This window comes from Sciurus vulgaris (assembly GCF_902686455.1).
Source record: "Sciurus vulgaris genome assembly, chromosome: 8".
Classification (NCBI taxonomy): Eukaryota; Metazoa; Chordata; class Mammalia; order Rodentia; family Sciuridae; genus Sciurus; species Sciurus vulgaris.
The window spans coordinates 136898665-136916800 of NC_136468.1; the positions used below are offsets into that span (position 1 = coordinate 136898665).

The 18136-nt window shown below is 55.9% G+C and overlaps 1 protein-coding gene across 4 annotated transcripts in view; it reads right to left on the reverse strand.

The window, feature by feature from the left end:
- Positions 1 to 2156: 2156 nt before the first annotated feature.
- Positions 2157 to 18136, reverse strand: part of TRPV4 (transient receptor potential cation channel subfamily V member 4) — a 37812-nt gene continuing 21832 nt past the window's right edge. For 3 of the 4 annotated variants that reach the window (XM_079151313.1, XM_079151315.1, XM_079151314.1), the window contains exons 4-16: positions 15940 to 16092; positions 15134 to 15274; positions 14129 to 14427; positions 12494 to 12673; positions 10722 to 10880; positions 10441 to 10533; positions 10168 to 10241; positions 9269 to 9434; positions 9009 to 9075; positions 6462 to 6778; positions 4369 to 4496; positions 3236 to 3357; positions 2157 to 2851 (exon numbers count right to left, since the gene is read on the reverse strand). In XM_079151313.1, the coding sequence (XP_079007439.1) occupies positions 2694 to 2851; positions 3236 to 3357; positions 4369 to 4496; positions 6462 to 6778; positions 9009 to 9075; positions 9269 to 9434; positions 10168 to 10241; positions 10441 to 10533; positions 10722 to 10880; positions 12494 to 12673; positions 14129 to 14427; positions 15134 to 15274; positions 15940 to 16092 (2057 nt within the window). In that variant the 3' untranslated portion in view covers positions 2157 to 2693. Of the gene's footprint in view, positions 2852 to 3235; positions 3358 to 4368; positions 4553 to 6461; positions 6779 to 9008; positions 9076 to 9268; positions 9435 to 10167; positions 10242 to 10440; positions 10534 to 10721; positions 10881 to 12493; positions 12674 to 14128; positions 14428 to 15133; positions 15275 to 15939; positions 16093 to 18136 lie in introns of those variants that run through there. The other variant, XR_013765755.1, reaches the window with a different exon arrangement.

The window sequence follows — 18136 nt, forward strand, 5'->3', positions numbered from 1 at the left end:
CTTCCTGGGGATATAGTTGGATCTGGATGTGATGTCTAGATCTGGGGCACCATCTTGTGCCCCTGAGGGAAACCAGTGTGAGGACAATCTAGCACACCCAGGCAGATTTTGTTGCCTAGGACAGTGCCTGGAACACAGTTGGAATCCAATACATAAATGCTGCATGGACACATGAGTGGTGGAACTGGGTCCTTAATGAATCAAGAGTCCCAGAATTCACCAGTCCTGACGCCATCCCTCACTTGGGACATCCTACAATCTGAGATGATAAATACTCCTTTTTTCCTTTCAGCTGGTGTGAGTCTTCTGTTACTTGCTGCCAATCATAAAACTAATAATCACATAAGTAGCATGAACTTTACAGTCACGATCTTTCTTCTTTGAAAAGTCCGGGAGTCACTTGGCCTTCCCAAAGGTCGTGCCTATTTTAGAGATGAGGATCCCCAGGCGAGGCTGGAATCCCACTCTTGACCACAAACGCAGAGTTTTCTCCCATCTGCCTGTTTTCCCCTTCACCGCCCCCACCTCAAGGGCACCCCAGGCAAAACGGGCCCCATCCCTCATCTCTAGTGTCCACCTTTGAGGAAGGACCCAGGCAGCCACCTTGTCTTCTGACCAACCCAGGGCAAGAGCCCAACACCAACGACCCAGGTAGAGAGAGCGCCCCCTTCAGCCAGGGCTGAGGAAAAGGGAAACCTTAAGTTCTCCTCTCTGGGCCCTGCTGGGATTCAGAGCCCCAGGGTCCCTATCCAGATCCTTCCTGAAGCCCGACGTGAGTGAGAAACGCTTGTCTGTCACCTCCAGAGTCATCTGCCCCTCCTGCCACTCTGGTTGGGGTTCCCTGTGTTCTGGGGAGGACCAGCCAGAGTGGGCATCGCTTTCCACTGTCCACCAGGATGGGCTCAGGTGTAGCAGGTGACCCAAGTCCATCCAATGGGAAAGGTTCTTGGCACCCTGTCAAGGGACGCTAGATGGGGCGCTCCTAGTCGGTTGCTGAAGCAGAAGATGGAGAATCGGGCACTGCTGGCCGTCCACACGCCCCGAGGACAGCCCTGGCAGGCCACGTGCCCCCCGGGGAGACGGAGAGCTGGGACCTTGGCAAGGTGGGCGAGAGCCCCACCCTGCACCCTGGCGTCCTCCTCTCGATACTCAGGGCCATGGATTCTCTCCTGCCACCAACCCTCATGCCTCTGACGGATGAGGATGCAAGGACCCAGGGAGGCAAAGAGACATCATCCAAGTCCCCCAAACACGACCACCCCGGCCGAGGTCTGGGCAGAGGGTGCAGGTCCAGCTCTGTCAGCCCCACGCTGCTCCCGTGCGGCTGCCCGTGGCCTTGGACTCCTCGGAGCCCCGACTCTGCTTGACCAGCGCTTCGGAGAAGACAGGTGGAAGACCCGCCGGAGCCAGGACCTGGGAGCTGGGGAGGCCGACGTCACTGCTGCGGACCCTTCAGCTCGGCGGCGGCGGCAGGACGGGTGTTTGTGGGGCTCCATCCGGCGCCCCAGCTTCGTCCCCTCCAGCATCTCTCCCGCTCCTCTGAGCAGACTTGCTCTCTCCGGTTGCGTTTGGAATCTGAAACTTCCCGGGGTGTCACAGGCTGGGTCCCCAGCGCCGCAGGGTGCAGAGGCGGGGCCTGGGGGTGCTTGGGTCACACTCTCAGCTCATCCGCTGATGGCACCACAGCCCGTGGGCCGCGGGAGGTGGGGCCGCCCCCAGGCTCGGTCCCCTCTCCCTCCTTCCCCTCGCTGACCACATCACCTGCGCTCCCCGACCCACCACGTGCTCCCCACAGGCCCAAAGCCAGGGAGCCACGCGTGTGGCCGTGGACCGAAACCACGGGCCACAGAAACCACTCCTCCTCCAGGCCGAGGTTCTCGGGGACCTTGTCGCAGTGACGGAAAACCGACCAGGGCCTCCACCGCAGGACTCCTTCCCCTGCCCTGCGTCCCTCCCTTCCCAACAGCCTCGCCCGTCTCTCTGGCCACGACCATCACGACCTCGGCCTTGCAGCCCCAGACCACCGACACCTAAGGCCACCTGGGGGTTCTCATGCCCCCGTTCTCACCTGACCCCTCTCCCGCCTCCCACAGTGTCACCCCCAGGCTTGTCACTGTCACCCCACCCCCACCACTGGCCCCGCCATCTCCGCCACCAGTGGATGAACATTTATTGAGCACCACAAATCCCAGACACCGTAGGACACACAGCAGGTGCGGCCCCACCCCAGGATCGGCCCCCAGATGCCACCGAGCCGCGGTGTGTGCTGGTGTGTGGAGGGTGGGGCTGGCGGCAGGCTGGCAGGGCACCTGGGGGGGCTGAGGCCTCTGCAGCGTTCCAGCTGCGGCACGGGGAGGGGGTCACACCGCTGTCCTGGGAAGGCAGCAATAAATAATGGGGAGGCAGAGCAGGCCTGGCCCCCCTGGGCGGAGAGCCTGCGTGGGCTTATGTGACTCCATGGGAGTGAGACCCGGCCAGGAGCCTTCCCCAGGGGGAGGCAGGGGGAGCCAGGGGCAGGAGCCTGGGGACCAGAGGGTCCTGGGGCCGCCCGCGTCTCCATCAGCCCTCTCCTCTGGGGTCACGGGAGGGCGTGGGGACACCTGGGAGAAGCTGCTGAATGCAGGTGGACGAGACAGGGCAGGTGAAGGGGTGGGACGGTCTGCAGGCTGGAGACCCCGCCCCACCCTCGGTCCCTAGAGGGGAGCGTCATCCGTCCTCCACTTGGGGGGGTAACTCTGCTGGTGGCCGTCGCAGCTGGGGTTCCCTAGGTTGTCCAGGGGCACCACCACCTCGTCTGGGCTCGAGTTCTTGTTCAGCTCCACCACGCGGGGCACCACCGAGGACCAGCGATCTGGGCGATAAGCAGAGCCGGGAGCGGGTGAGACCTACCGTGAACTGGGCACTCCCGCTCTGAGGCGGATGTCGTGATGCCCATTTTATGGAGGTGGAAACTGAGGCTCAGAGAGGTCAAGGCTCTGGCCAAGGGTTGCACAGGAGTGCAAAGAGGAACCAAGACCCACATCCAGATCAGAACCCCGAGTGCCCAACTCCAGGCTTAGTGGAGAACAAGTGCAGGGAGGGCCAGGACGAAGCCCCGAAGATGGGGACCCACTGCCGACCGTCCCACCGCCCCGTCCTAGAGACGCGAGTCCGGGGGCGGGGACGGGGACGGGCAGCTCTAACACACAGGTGACAAGCCCAGGCAGGTCCCTGCGCTCCCCAGTGCCCCGCTCACCCCTCCGGAGGCGGCCCACAGTGTGGGAGAAGCCGTAGTACTGGTAGGTCTCGCTCTTGCCCGGATCCTCGTTGATGATGCCCAAGTTCTGGTTCCAGTGAGACCAGTTCACCTCGTCCACCCTGGCGGGCCGAGAGGTGGTTGGGGCAGCCCCTGCCAGTGCCCCAGCACACCCTCCTATTTTTCCTGTTATGGCAAAAGACTTCCAGACCTGGTTCTAAGCCCTTGTAAGCACACAGGTCAGTACATTCCCCAAGCTGAGGGACCACCAGTCCTCTGTTCCAGAATCTTCCCAGTGCCCTAAATGGAAGCTCTCTGCCCATTTAGCAGTAACTCCCTGTGACCCCTCCCCCAGCCCCTGGCGACCTGCTTTCTATCCTATGGTTTTGTCTCCGCTGGATGCTTCATACAAGTGGAATCATACAACCTGTGGCCTTTGGCGTCTAATTTCCTTACTCAGCATTATGTTTTTAAGGTTCATTCGTATTATAGCAGGTGTTAGAACTTCATTCCTTTTGAAGGCCAAATAATATTCCAGCGAATGGACGTACCACCTTTTGTTCATCCACTCATTCATTGATGGACATGCTGCTTGATATTTTCACCTCTTATTGGGAAATCCTGGTAAAGTCAGGTTACAACCTCTTGGGTCAAATTAACCCAAATTTTTTGTTGTTTTTTAACACCATTTTAAAAATTATTTTTCATAGAATCTCTCTCTCTTTTTTTTTTTTTTTTTTGAGCAATTGCTACATGTCAGAACTTGGCAAAGAAGACATATTTCTGGTCCCTGTTTTACAGATGAAGAGCTCGAGGCTGGTTGAACAGCTTCTGAAAGGTCACAAAGCTGGTAAGTTACAGAGTCAGGATTCGAACTTGGGATTCAGCCTCAGTGGAACTGAGCAGCTGGCTTGGGAGGTTGACAACAGCAACCGGCTATTGTGCCCGTTTCACAGATGAGGAAACTGAATTTGATGCCAATGTCACCCTTAGAGTCTCTGCTGTCAATCACCAAGGAATGAATCGCTTTGAAAGCCAACACCCTCCACGGCCCCGTAAGAAGCGGGCATCCGCTGCACGCAAGCTGGGTGAGGTCCTCCCAGGCCCCGGCTCTCCTGCCCACGCCGCCTCACCTGAAGCACCACCTGCGGTCTGGAGTGCCGTCGGAGCTCTTGCCCACGGTCACCATCTCCCCGGAGCGGAAGGCCTTCCTCAGGAACACGGGGAAGGAGCGTTCGATGTCCAGGATGGTGGTGGCCCACTGCAGAGAGGGAGGCCGGGCGTGGGGTAGGGAGCCTCCCAGCCACACCCAGGGCCCTAATGGCAGCAAAGGGGGTGACGGGCCAAGGTGGGCAGAGGACTAAGCTTCCCAGCTCCTGCTGCCCCTAGGAAGGGGCTTCATGAACTCAGGTCCCTTAGGTGGCTGGCAGGAAACCCAAGCGCGGGCACAGGAAACTCCGGCCCAGGGCCTGTGGTGCATGCTCAGCAGAGGGAGGGCTGGGAACTGGGGACACCCGACAGCCAATGCCCTGGGCAAGGGGGCAGCTGCCACCCACCAGACCCGCCGGCTGCCAGGCAGGAAGGCGGCCCCAGCCCCGCAGGGCTTCCCGCATTTCACAGATGGGGATGGGCGACCAGAAATCTTGATTTTATTTTTTTTTTTGATATACGGACTCTCTCTGATTTTTAAATTTTGCATAAAAACTTTTTAATTATGGAAAAAATGAATCCTCGGTGGTCGGGCCCACTTCACATCTTGTGAATTACACTTAGCAGGGAAACTGAGGCCCAGGCAGGTAATGGTTTGGGGAAGAGTTACCAGGGGGTCCAGCCAGTTACCCTCACATTCAGACCCAGGAGGACCACCTCGGTTTTGGCTTTTCTTTTAGTTTTTTGGCACTAGGGATTGAAGCCAGGGGCACTTTACCACTGAGTCCCATCCCCGGCCCCTTTTATTGTTTTATTTATTTTTAAATTTTGAGGCAGGGTCTCCCTAAGTTGGTGAGGCTGGCCTCGAACTTGTGATCCTCCTGCCTCAGCCTCCTGAGCCACTGGAATTGTGTCGCCGCACCCGGCTGACCTTGGTTTTTTGTTTGTTTGTTTGTTTCACTACATGGCTTCCTTGAAGCCCTGAGTCAAGGTGAATGTGGGTGCTGTGGTCCTGGGACTTTGGGCTTTTTGTGAACACCCGGGGTTATGAACCGCACCTGGCCAGAGAGGATTCTGCTTCCTAGGATTGCAAAGAAAGTGAAGGCAGCAGCTCGCTGGGGCCTGAGAACTACAGCTGAGTAGGTAAAAGTCCCCCACCCTGGGGACACTGATGCTTCCCTGAGCTGGTAGGGCACGGAAGCTGCTCCGGGCTCAGCGTGGAATCCCTGCTAAGTTTTTGGTATGTCCAGGTTTTGGTATGTCCCCCCAAAGTTCATGAATTGGAACCCGAATCCCCAAATTCATATGTTAATGATATCTGGAGGCGAGGTCTTGGGGAGATGATTAGGGTAAGGTGAGTTCATGAGGTGGGCCCACCGACGGCATCAGTGGCTCTTTAAGCTTGAGTGCTAGCTCTGTCTCCCCACATGATACCCTCTGCCATGTCATGACCCGGCAGGAAGGCCCCCACCAGGCACAGCACCATGCTCTTGGACTTCCCAGCCTCCAGAGCTGTGAGCCAAATTCACTTCTATTCTTTATAAATTACCCAGCCTCAGGTATTTTGCTATAGCAACAGAAAAGGGACTAAAAGAGTCTGAGAATTTCCTGTGCCAACAGAGGTCACTTGGTCATGCTGGAGGGAACCAATTGGGTCTTGAGGGCCACACTCTGTAAATTTCCAACCACTGCTGGTGGTCAGGCAAGAAGTTCCCTTAAAATTCACAAGGTGGTCAGGCGCAGCGGCTCAGGAGGCTGAGGCAGGAGGATCTCGAGTTCAAAGCCAGCCTCAGCAAAAGCGAGGCCCTCAGCAACTGAGGGTGACCTTGTCTCTAAATAAAATACAAAAAAAGGCTGGGGAGGTGGCTCAGTGGTGGAGGGCCCCTGAGTCCCATTCCCGGTACACACCCCCCGCCCAAAAAAATTCTCTAGGTGGCTGTGGGAAGTAGGTGGTAGCCTTTGGTGCCATTTTACTGGCAGTGAAGTGGAGGCAGAAGGAGATTCCCAGGCCCCCCAGAGTGGAAGCTGGGAAGGACCAGGGTGGCCGGGCACGGGGCTGGGGCTCCCGGGGCCTCACCTGCAGCTTCCAGATGTGCTTGCTCTCCTTGGAGACCTGGCCCACCGTCTCCCCCATGAGAGCGATGAGCATGTTCAGCAGCAGCACAAAGGTCAGGATGATGTAGGTGACCAGCAGGACGATGAAGACCACGGGGTACTTGGTGCTGCTCAGCATCTCCAGGTCGCCCATGCCGATGGTCAGCTTGAAGAGGTCCAGGAGGAAGGTGCTGAAGGTCTGGCTGTCGCGGCACGAGGGGTACGTGGGCACCGTGCAGTTGGTCTGGTCCTCGTCACACACCTTCATGTTGGCGCACGGGTTCAGGAGGGAGACCAGGGCTGCAGAGGGGCAGGTGGCCTCTGCTGAGCAGGAGGTGCCTCACCACCAGACAGAGGGGAACTGAGGCCGGGGGAAGGGAGGGTGCTGGCCCCGGGTCACCCGGCAGGTGACGGGACCTGCCGGGCCCCCGAAGCCGCGGTCCTTTCCACAGATGTGCTGAGGAGGAAGATGCTTTCGGGATCTAGGATCAGCTTCTTAACCAGGGGAGCTAAGATCAGTTTCCTCTCGGGGGGACATTTGGCAATGTCTAGAGACACGCTTGGTTGCTACAACGGGGACAGGGGGTGCTCCTGGCATCTAGCGGGCAGGGGCCAGAGATGCTCTTGTACATCCATAGTGCAGAGGACAGCTCCTCACGACAGCAAGTCTCTGGCCCCAAATGTCAACAGCGTCTGACCCAAGCAACACCAATGCAGCCTATCACTCATTTGGTCCCAGATTTACTCCTGTTTCCCCTCTACTCCAACCCAGAGAAGAAGGGTCAAGCTGAAACCTGGTAGAGGTCCAGAGTCTCCCAGAAGCCGGGCTTCAGAATCCCTCTCAACACAGTCCAGCAGCAACAACGTAGCCCTAAAGCAGCCAGGGCAGGGGGTATGAGGAGGCTTGGCCCTTTCAGTCCAAGGCCAATAGAATGTCACATTGCCTTTGAGCTGGGATTATAGTAACCAGGTTTCAGTTCACATGCTAGTGTTATTTGATTGCATAGTGGACAGTGGAACACTGTGTTGAGAAGGATTCTGAGACCCGGTCTAGATGCATCAGAAAAATGATTCTGCGATCCATTAGCTATGTCTGCCATGGGCACAATAATGGAAAAACAGTAGTACAGTGTCTTGTTTATGTTATGTCAGCCTCAGACCTGGGATCCAGTGACCCCAGGCAGAAGCAGCCCTGGAACCAAGCTGACCACTAATTTGCTACTTTAGTTCCCAGGCTTCTGCCTCAGTTTCTATAAATAGGACTTCAGTAGGGCCGGACATCTGACCTGAACCCTTACCTTCTGCTGAACTTTGACACTGTCTATTTCTCTCTAGCCCCACTTCTGGGAGGGGGAAGTTGGATTCTGTCCTGACCTCCCCAGCCAAGGCTATACAGCTGTGCTTTCTCAAAATAATCCACACAGAGCTTTGGGACCCTCTGGGTTAAAATGTCTTCACCATCAGATTCTTGTTGCCTGGCTGGTCCCCCAGTGAAGCTGCTCAGAATTTAATGTGGCCTGGTCCAGCCCGAGTTGGTCACTCCCCTTTGGATGTGAGGCATGGACGGCAGATCACCCAGTTCTTGGGGACGAGTCCAATGACATGGTCGGTTTCCCCATCCTTGGCCCTATGCCAGTGAAGTCCCAGTGCGCCTCAGCTCGGCATCACGACATCACCAAGAGGCACGCTGAAGGAAGCCGATGCTGGGCCTCTATCCATGTCCCCTCAGTGTGACCTTACAGCTCCCCTTCAACAACTGGAGTCTAGCCAGGTGTAGGGCCACACATCTGTAATCCCTGCAACTTGGGAGGCTGAGATGTGAGGATCACAAGTTTGAGGCCAGCCTCAACCACTTAGCAAGACCCTGTTTCCAAATAAAAAAATTTAAAAGGGCAGCAGATGCTGCTCAGTGGTAAAGGTCATCTGGGTCTCCAGCACCAGGAAAAAAAAAAAAAAAAAAGTGGAGTCTATTTCTCTACCTTCTGACTCAGAGCTGACCTTGGACTTGCAGAGTGAGGCAGGGAGGCCGAGCCAGGCATTGACCTTGAAACTTCTCCTCACCTCCTTGGACCCTGAGACCACCCCATAAACAAGCCCACCCTGGCAGGAGGATAAGTGACCAGGTGGAAGAGAAACAGGTCCTGTAACCAAGGTCACCCTGGCTAAGCCAGCCCTCCAGATGACCACAGACACAGGGGCCTGCCGAGGTCAGCCGACCCAGCCCTGGTCAGCACGGCCACCCAGCTGACCCCACAGACTTTGGGGTCACTGCAAATGGATGTCATTTTAAGTCACTTCGTTTCATGTGGCTCCCTTTGCTACACCAGCTTAATCACATGCTAACTTTTGAGGTTGGGCAACTTATCTAACCTTTCTGAGCCTCAGTTTCCTTATCTGGGAAAGGGGAGAATAAAGGCAGCTGTCTCGCAGGCTCATGGGGAGGACGGGACCCGCCCGGTCAGCGCACAGTGAGAGCTCTGCCAGCCCGCCAGGCCCTGGCCACCCCTCCCCCAGGGCTCCCCGCGCTCACCTGAAGCATAGCCGATCATGAAGAGCAGGTAGACCAGCAGGAAGCGGAACAGGTCTTTGAAGAGGATCTAAAGCCCCCAGCGGATCACAGGGAGGCAAAGAGGAGACAACGGTCTCTTGCTTTCCGTCTCCCAGGCCCAGACCCGTCCCTGCTGCCCCCACAGTGCCACGGCCTCAGGTCAGCAGGCACCTAAGACCCGCATGTGACTTGTCAGACTCCCTCCAGGGACACCTAAGCCCAGAGGACCCTCCGCCCCCTACCTTCTGGATCATGATGCTGTAGGTCCCCGTGAGCTTCAGCCCGCGGGTGAAGTACAGGGCGTTCATCCAGCCCAGGACCAGCGCAAAGACCATCACAGCCAGGTAGGCCTCGATCCCCGCCAGGTAGAGGGCCGCGGACACAATCACCAGCACCGAGTAGATGAAGCTACAGGGCAGCAGAGGCCATGGGGGGGGCCAGAGGGAGAGGCGACAGTGAGGCCCTGGAGGGGGAGACATGTCCCCAAGCCCTCCAGTGCACCAGACTATCCCAATGTCATCTAGACCCTCAAAAGACACACGGAACGAATTAGCTGGGTTCCCCAGTGTTGAGTGCTCTGCTAACAGAATGTTAATTAATTAGCAATTAATGTACATGTAATGTCCCCGAGGCACTAAGAGATTCCAAAATGATGCCCTCTGGAATCACTAGAGAAAGATTTAATGGTGTTCACTGGAGAGTTTGTGGCCGAGTGACTCTCACTGTCTCGCAGTTTTATGGGGAAGGGAAAAGAGGTAGCAGACGGGCAGTAATTCTCAAATCCTGTGCCCAATGCAGGCATCACTAATCAATCACAGCTCTCTTTCCCACTAAACACAGTTTCAAAATCCTTCTCAGACACGGCACTCCAGGCAGACATTAGCAATCCATCACTGGCAAAAAAAAGGTTAAAATTATTTCTATAATTTTGGTAAATATGGGAACTCCTTAGCAACCAGGATATTTCTTTAACCAGAAGATTCTACTGCCTGACACTGGCCTTGTCCTGAATTTGGATTCGTGCTGCCCGGTGGAACGAATTCACTCGTCATAGGGTTACCTCTTCTCCCACCCTGGATGGCCTGACCGAACAACCCTACCATCTCCACCCAGAAGCAGCTGTCCAGGGAACTCGACTCACTACAGCAGCTGGAAGGAGCCATCGATGAAGAGAGAATTCACGCCAGGGCATTTCTTCATGAACAAGTCTTTGATCTGAAGGAGGGGAGGAAGGGAGCCCGTGACAGGTGGAGCCAGGAAGAAGGTCGAGGGCAGGAGAGAGGAAGGGACAGAGGAGAGGGAGGCAGAGCACGGGACAGAGAAGGGACCTGGGCTCTTGGCTGCAGAAGAGAACACAGGATTGGAGCAGGAGGAGGAGGCCGGGCAGCTGGTGGCTCGGGGGCCAAGCACTCACGTTGGTGAAGAAGAACAGGACCCCGGTGAAGAGCGTGATGACCTCCCCTGCCAGTCTCAGGTAGTCCACGGTGGTGCGGTAAGGGTAGGGCGGCTGCAGAGCAGGGCACAGGGTCCTCACCCGCCCCTCACCCGCGTCCCGCGCCACCTCCTCCGTCGGTTTCTTCCTCCTGGCCTCCCAGCTCAGAGCCACCTGGGGGTAGGGGCACCTCCTGCACCTGTTCCCAAGCCCTCTGGGGTCCGGTCCTGGGCCGCCCTCCCGGCACCCCCCCGAGCACTCACGGTGCCCTCTAGTGGCTGGTAGTAGGCAGTGAGCGTGAAGATGACCATGGCACACAGGTAGGAGACCACGTTGATGTAGAATGAGACGGCCCCGAACTTGCGCCACTTGTCCCGCAGCAGTTCATTGATGGGTTCCACGGCCAGCATCTCGTGGCGGTTCTGTGAGAGGCAAGAAGGTCGCGGTCATCTTCTGATGCTGGGCATCCACACGGGTGGACTCCAGTGCACCTTCCTCCACCTCTGCCCCAGAGCACTTCCCTACCCCACCTGTTCTTAGCTCTGCCCAGGATTTTCTCTGCTCAAACTCCTGGGCTGAGCATTCAGGTCTCTGCCCAGTCGTGCCTCAACTTACCCCTTCCACCCCATTCTAGTACCATAGAACCAGAGCTGAAAAGCTCCTTAAAGAACATCTAGCGGGGGCTGGGGAGATAGTTCAGTTGGTAGAGTGCTTGCCTTGTAAGCACAAGGCCCTGGGTTCAATCCCCAACACCCCCCCCACCAAAAAAAAGAAGCAACACCCACCAGGAGGCTGAGGCAGGAGGATTGCAAATTCGAGCCAGCCAGCCGCAGCAAAACTTAGCCCTAAGCTACTTACCAAGACCCTGTCTCAAAATAAAGAAGAAAAAAGAACTGAGGATGTGGCTCAGCAGTAGAGTGGCCCTGGGTTCAACCCCCAGGACCAAAAAATAAAATAAAATAAAATATATGAACACTATCTTCAAATTCCAATCTGTGAATAGCATTGAGTCACTGGCAGCAAAAATCACTTCTGTAGCTTGTTAAAAATAAGAATAAAAATTCCTGGGCTCCATCCTCAGAAATTCTGATTCAGGGAGCAGGACAGGGAAATTTAGCTCAACGATGCTAAATGATGGACTCATCACAATACTCCAGTTCTGAGCCCAGAACAGACATCAGTAGTTGATCCTGCACAACAGTGCTCTATGCCCTTGCCTGGTAGACACGGCCAATCAATCAGTTTTCTAAACCTGCAAACCCAGATCTAAATCAAGTTGATCACTAATTTCAAGAATGAGGGATGTGAGGTCCTGCAAGGGAAGCCAAGTTCACAGAGCCAGTAAGCCACAGGGCAGAACTGAAAGGGGGACCATTTGTACCCATTCCAGCATTTTCTGCCCCATTTGAATATCATCCATTCTAATGACTTGAAAATCTTCATAACCATGGATTTGTGTGACAATAAAGCCATAAAGATACTACTGAAGCATATTCCTCATAGTTAAAGATACTAAACCCAAGCAACCGGGAGGAGAAAAGAAGGGTCATTAGAACGTGTTGCATTTACACCCAGCAATGGTGCGGCATGAGAATACTCAACGGCACAGAATGATGTTCGTGAAACACTTCTAAGTGAAAAAGAAGGACTTTCACCACTTTGTAGAAGGGCCGCTAATGATAATAGCCGACGCATAATGTCTAATCCATGCCAGGCAGGTCTAAAATAAACCCATGTGGTCCTCCCCCAACCCTTTGGGATATACATTATCCTTCTCTTCAGTTTGCAAATGAGCAAGCTGCGACCTGGAGAGGTTCAGTGATTCGTCGTGAGTCACACAACATGGAGGTGACAGAGCCAGGATCCCAACCAAGCCCTCCCTGTCGCACAAGCCTTGGTCACTTTGCTAAATGCCGGACAGCATTCTGGGCTCTTCATTGGCACCTTCTCTTGCGCTTAGGCAACAGGCCCGCCACTCTGGGTCACAGACACCTACCCCCGCCCCCGGCCTCCCCTGGCCCTGCCCGGTGCCCACCTCGATCTTGCTGTTGTAGACCAGGATCTCCAGCACAGAGGCCTCTTCCCCACACGTGTCCAGGGAGGAGAGGTCGTACAGCGAGGAATACACAGGCCCGTAGGCCCAGTCCTTGAACTTGCGGGACAGGTGCCGTGTGTCCTCATCTGTCACCTCTCGCCGGATAATGTGCTGAAAGATCTGCACAGGAGCAGGAAGTGAGGTCAGAGAACCCAGGGGAGGGGCCCCGATGCTCAGCCCTTCACGTCCAAAGGACCCTGCAGGCCAGGCACAGCCCTCCAGAGCATGGAGAAAACATGAACGGAGGCCTGGCGGCTGGCTGGGCCGCTCTGCTCGCCCCCTTATTTAATTCTTACTCTTCCCATCTTGTTTCACAGACGAGCCAAGAAGTTGGGAGGAACAAAGGGCTTCCCGAGGCCACACTCCGTCAGCCCAGGCCAGCCTTAAGCACGGCAATGACGGCAGTGAGCACCTTCTTCAAGGCCTTGGAGCAGCCGCAGCTGGATCTCTGCAGCACCTTGGTCCTATTACGCCCCTGTTATCTTGGGCTCACACACAGGGAAGCTGAGGCACAAAGGGGGCTGGGAATTGCCCAGGGTCACACGGTCTCGTCCTAGGGCACAGCCAGAATTTAAACATAGGCCTTCTCTGCAGCCTCGAGACCTTGGCTGAAGCTGGGCGTGGTGGTGCACGCCTGTGATCCCAATGGCACCAGAGGCTGAGGCAGGAGGATCGGGAGTTCAAAGCCAGCCTCAGCAACTTAGCGAGGCCCTGGGCAACTCAGTGAGACCCTGTCTCTAAATAAAATATAGAAAGGGCTGGGGAGGTGGCTCAGTGGTTAAGTACCCCTGGGTTCAATCCCCCATACCAAAAAAAAAAAAAAAAAAAGAAAGAAAGAAAGAAAGAGGGAGAGAGGGAAGGAAGGAAGAAAGGAAGGAAACCCTGCTCTAGGCCTTGTGCTGTGAGGATCAGAGGAAGGAAGACACTGCTGTGGGGTGCTCAGTGGTTAGGGGCTGGAAGGACTGCAGGGCTAAGGCCCTGGAACTCAATCTTTGTTTTTGGGGGGTTTTTTTGTTTGTTTGGGGGGTACTGGGGATTGAACCCAGGGGTGCTTTACTACTGAGCTACATCCCCAGTCCTTTTTACTTTTTATTTTGAGACAGGGTCTTGCTAAGTTATTAAAGTTGGTCTCAAACTTGTGATCCTCCTACCTTGGCCTCTTGAGTAGCTGGGATTTCAGGTGTGCGCCACTACACCCAGCTCTGGGACTCATTTTTAAAATTTATTTATTTATTTTTTTGTGGTGCTGGGGATTGAACCCAGGGCCTTGTGCTTGCAAGGCAAGCACTCTACAACTGAGCTATATCCCCAGCCCCTGGGACTCATTTTTATATCAGCAGCTTATCCTGACTGGTGAGAGTAGGGAGGTGAGCATCTAATGAGGTGGGAAGAGATGAGAGGCTCTGAGATGAACTTGAATTGCTTGGCTGGACAGTAGGGAGCCATAACAGGTTCTTGAGCTAAGCGGTCTGCACACTCGGGTTGGCAGGATGAATGCCAGTCACACCCTCCTGTGTGGGCGTGTGTGCGTGTGTGTGTTGAGGGGTAGAGGTAGATGAGTCAGCTCCCACTCACCCCAATCTTGCCCGTCTTGGCAGCCATCATGAGGGGAGAGAGGCCATCGTTGTTGAGCACGGCCTCCAGGTTGCTGTCGGGGAAGAGGCGGGCACACTTGAGCAGCAGCAGGTCGTACATTTTGGTGACGAACTTGGTGTTCTCACGGGTGTTGTCAGCTATGGCCACCAGCGCATGCAGCACGGTGTTGCCCCGTGAGTCCTGCCTCCGCATGTCCGCCTTCTTGTGGGGGTTCTCCGTCAGGTAGTTGACGATGTGAGGCTGGTTGGTGCACGCGGCCAGCGACAGGGGCAGCTCCCCTGTGGGCCAGGACAGATGGTCACTGAAAGGGGCCCAGGGTGGGGTTCTGCCTGCAGATACTCAGGGGACAGGGCCGCCTGGGCACAGATGCACACAGCGCCTACAGCCCCGGGGCCGCTGAGCGTCTTCCTGGGTGATGCTTGGAGGTGGGTGTGGCTATTGGGGGCGTGGCCACGTGGCTGGAGGCTGCAGAGGTGTGGCTATTGGGGGCGTGGCCACACGATTGGAGGCTGCGGGGCTGGAACTCTGTGGGACTCTTGTCTCTGATCCCCACATACATAACATGCGCCTGCAAGTAGGGGTGACATTCAAAATATTTTGTTCCAACTGTGGCAATATGGAAGCAATGGGATTTGGGCCCCACGATCCGGCCACTGGTTCCAGGGTAAGTCAGATTAAAGGGTACACACGATAAGGTGCGGGGTGCTGACACCCCGTCACAGTCCGAGGCTCCTCCTGATGCTACTACACAGAGGAGGAGGCCGCAGCACAGGAAGGGGAGGTCACAGGGCTGGGAATTAGCAGACAGGATTTGAACTCAGGTCCCTGACTCTACACTGCGGTCTTGGAGAGCAAGACCCAAATGCAGCCCTTGGCCAGCCCAGCTCCAAAGGTCCTCAGGGATGTGGCCACCCACCCGCACACCCTGTCCCCTAGCCCCAACCTCCTCCCGTGAGCCCTGGGCCCCACCAGGCACTGCCTCACCGAAGTAGAAGTAGCCACCCTCGTCCTTGGGCTGGAAGAAGCGCCCGCGGGCCTGCGCATGCACATCGGCTCCTTGGGCCACGAGGAGCTCCACGTAGTGTTTACAGCGACGCTCGATGGCAATGTGCAGGGCGGTCTGGCCTGGGGGAGGGGTGACAGTCATCCAGGGCTCCAGTAGGGCAGAGGCCCCACTAGATCAGCTCGGCGGGGATAGAGTGGGGTTCACAGGCCAGAGCCCGCGCAACCAGAGCCTCAGACGTCCCTGGGGTGTGGAATTTGGGGTGCACGAAGCCCCAGATTTGCTGCATTGTAGCAGAATTTATATTCCAAGGATGCCCAACTTGCGGGATTCCCAAGTTGAGAACTTTCCAGAAGCACCCGCTGCTTTCATCCTAGAAGAAATGGCATCTTGACTCACGGAATTTTTGACTTGGGATATAAAATTCATGGACTTAGAATCTTAGCACCCTGCATTCTGAATGCCAGCTTTGATTCTTAGAAGCTCCGAATTGAGAGCCAGTTGCGCCTTCGCCACCCAAAGCTGCTGGTTCATAGACGCATCCCGAGGAGCCCCAGAATGTCAGGCACCCACACTTCGGAAGTGCAGAATCCCAGGCTGGCGGATCGCTAGGCTCGATGCACCCCAATCTCAGAGTCTTTGATTCCGCCACAAAACCCATCAAAGTGGAAGGACGGTTCCCCTGTCTGTCCCCTCAGTCACTCACTCATTCACTCAACAGCGCTCCCAGGGGATCAGACAAGGTGCTCTGCCTTCACCCCGCGCCCCTGCCCAGCCCCGCGCGCACCTCGGTAGTAGATGTCGCGGAAGGGCGAGTTGATGAACTCGCGCATGTTGCCGGTGCGCTCCGCGATGTCCAGCAGCACGGGGATCGTGTCGTTGCGGCCGTTGCTCAGGTTCAGCAGGGCCTTGGGCAGGCACGTCTTCCCGGTGGACGGCTCTGGGGAGAGACGTGCAGGAGGAGGCGGGGCTCAGCACGGCGGCCCTGAACTGCTGGGCAGTGGGCAGAGAGCAGGAGGCGGCGCAGGCCCTCCGCTGAGTCTGTGCCTCGTCCGTCGGGTGGGGACGCAGGACAACTCTATCTGCCTATCGTTGGTACCGAGGGCATCAAATACTCATGCAGGCGGAAGGGCTTTGAAATGTAGGCAGCCACAGCCTGTAGGTGAGCATTTATTCAATTAATCACATTTGTGGGGAATATTTTAAAGGGTTTTGTAATCAAATATATGGGATTGCAGGGTCAGACAGGTAAGCAGGCTGGGGTGCCGCTCTGGGGCAGAGCACTGGCTTACATGTAGGAGGCCCGAGTTCCACCCCTAGCCTGAGGAGGAGTGCCAATCATATTTCTTTGCTGCAGGACTTCTCAGAGCCTTTATTATGCTAGTGGGGACCATGAACCTGTGAGATCAAGATAGCATTTGCCCACCTACCGGAACCCAGAATCCTTTTCCCATGTTTGTTTACTTTTTTTCGGTATCGGGGATTAAACCCAGGGGTGCTTAACTACTGAGCCACACCCCCCAGCCCTTTTTATATTTTATTTAGAGACAGGGTCTCGCTGAGTTGCTTAGAGCCTCACTAAGTTGCTGAGGCTGGCTTTGAACTCGTGATCCTCCTGCCTCAGCCTCCCGAGATGCTAGGATTACAGGCGTGCGCCACGGCACCCGGGCTCCTGTGAAGCATTTACAGTCGTGCTTCTCCCGGGGAGGAGAGGCATCCAGACTGCCCAAGTGTGGTGTGAAGGCACAGAGGATGCGAAACTGCCCTAGGAGGAGCGGGACTGCTTCTCGGGGTTTCCACGGACACAGCCCCGACGCTGACAGCTTCATCCACCACCAAACCTCTCCTGAGCTCAGACTCCTCTGGGTTCCGTGGGTCCCTGACGTCTCTCCCTTCACTTCTATGTCCCTTATGCCAGTTTCTTTCCCTTTTCAGGGATTGATTTATATCTCAAAAGAATGTGTCCGTTCAAAGAAAACCCTGCCAACCAGACCGAGCCACGCGGGGGGGGCACAGGGACTCCCCACGCCCGCGAGACACAGGTGCGGGTTGAGGGGACCATCCTGCAGCCAGAGACCTCAGGGTCTGGGACAAGACTGTGCTAATGACAACGGTGTGAACCTTTCTCTGCTTAGTTTCCTTTCTAGTTAAGTCGAAGCTATGAAAGGAAATCAATGAACTCATCCGTACTCATGGACCAGCTCCGAACCAGGCAGATCGGGAGCCCTCAGTGAACGCGAAGGTCCCATCAGTCTCCCGGGTGCGGGGGGGCGACTTCGGGAACCAGCTCTCTCCATGTCAGAAAGTGTCAGGCGAACTGGAAGCCTTATGGGGACTCCGACTGCAGCCCCAGCCCCCCGGGGAGCCTTGTTCTCCAGTTGCTTCCCATCCGACCCTGGCACCCGGCCCAGAGCCGACACCAAATAACCATTTCTTGAATGAATAACTAACTCCAGTTGAGGATCTGCTCCCCAAAGCTGGCCAGGGCTCCCAGGGATTCTGTGCAGACACAGACACCCCCACACACAGGTCTGAACTCAGGGGACCTCTGTACATGCCAGCCTGTCCTGTCAATTCCATCTCCTATGTCTCTAATCCTCCCATAGCACTCCGTCTCCACTGCCACCACGGGGGCCCAGCCACTGTCTCTCACATGCCCAAGACCTCTCCCTGGTTGCCCCCAGTCCCCGACGCCTTCCTTCGTCCACTCTCCCCAAGCCAGCTGTAGTGGTCACCTCAGAGATGTAACTCTGATCGCAGCTGGCCACAGGGCCTTAACACATGCCGTCCCTGCACTGTCCCCCAGATCTGAAACACTCCTGGCTCCTCTTCTCACCTGACTAATACAACTCATTCACACAGATCAAGGGTCACCTCCTCCAGGAAGCTCTTCCAGATTTTCCAGGAGTAGCTCAAACCTTCCCATACAGCCTCTTATTGACACCCAGTACGGTTTGTAACTGTGTGTTTATTTCGGTGGTTGC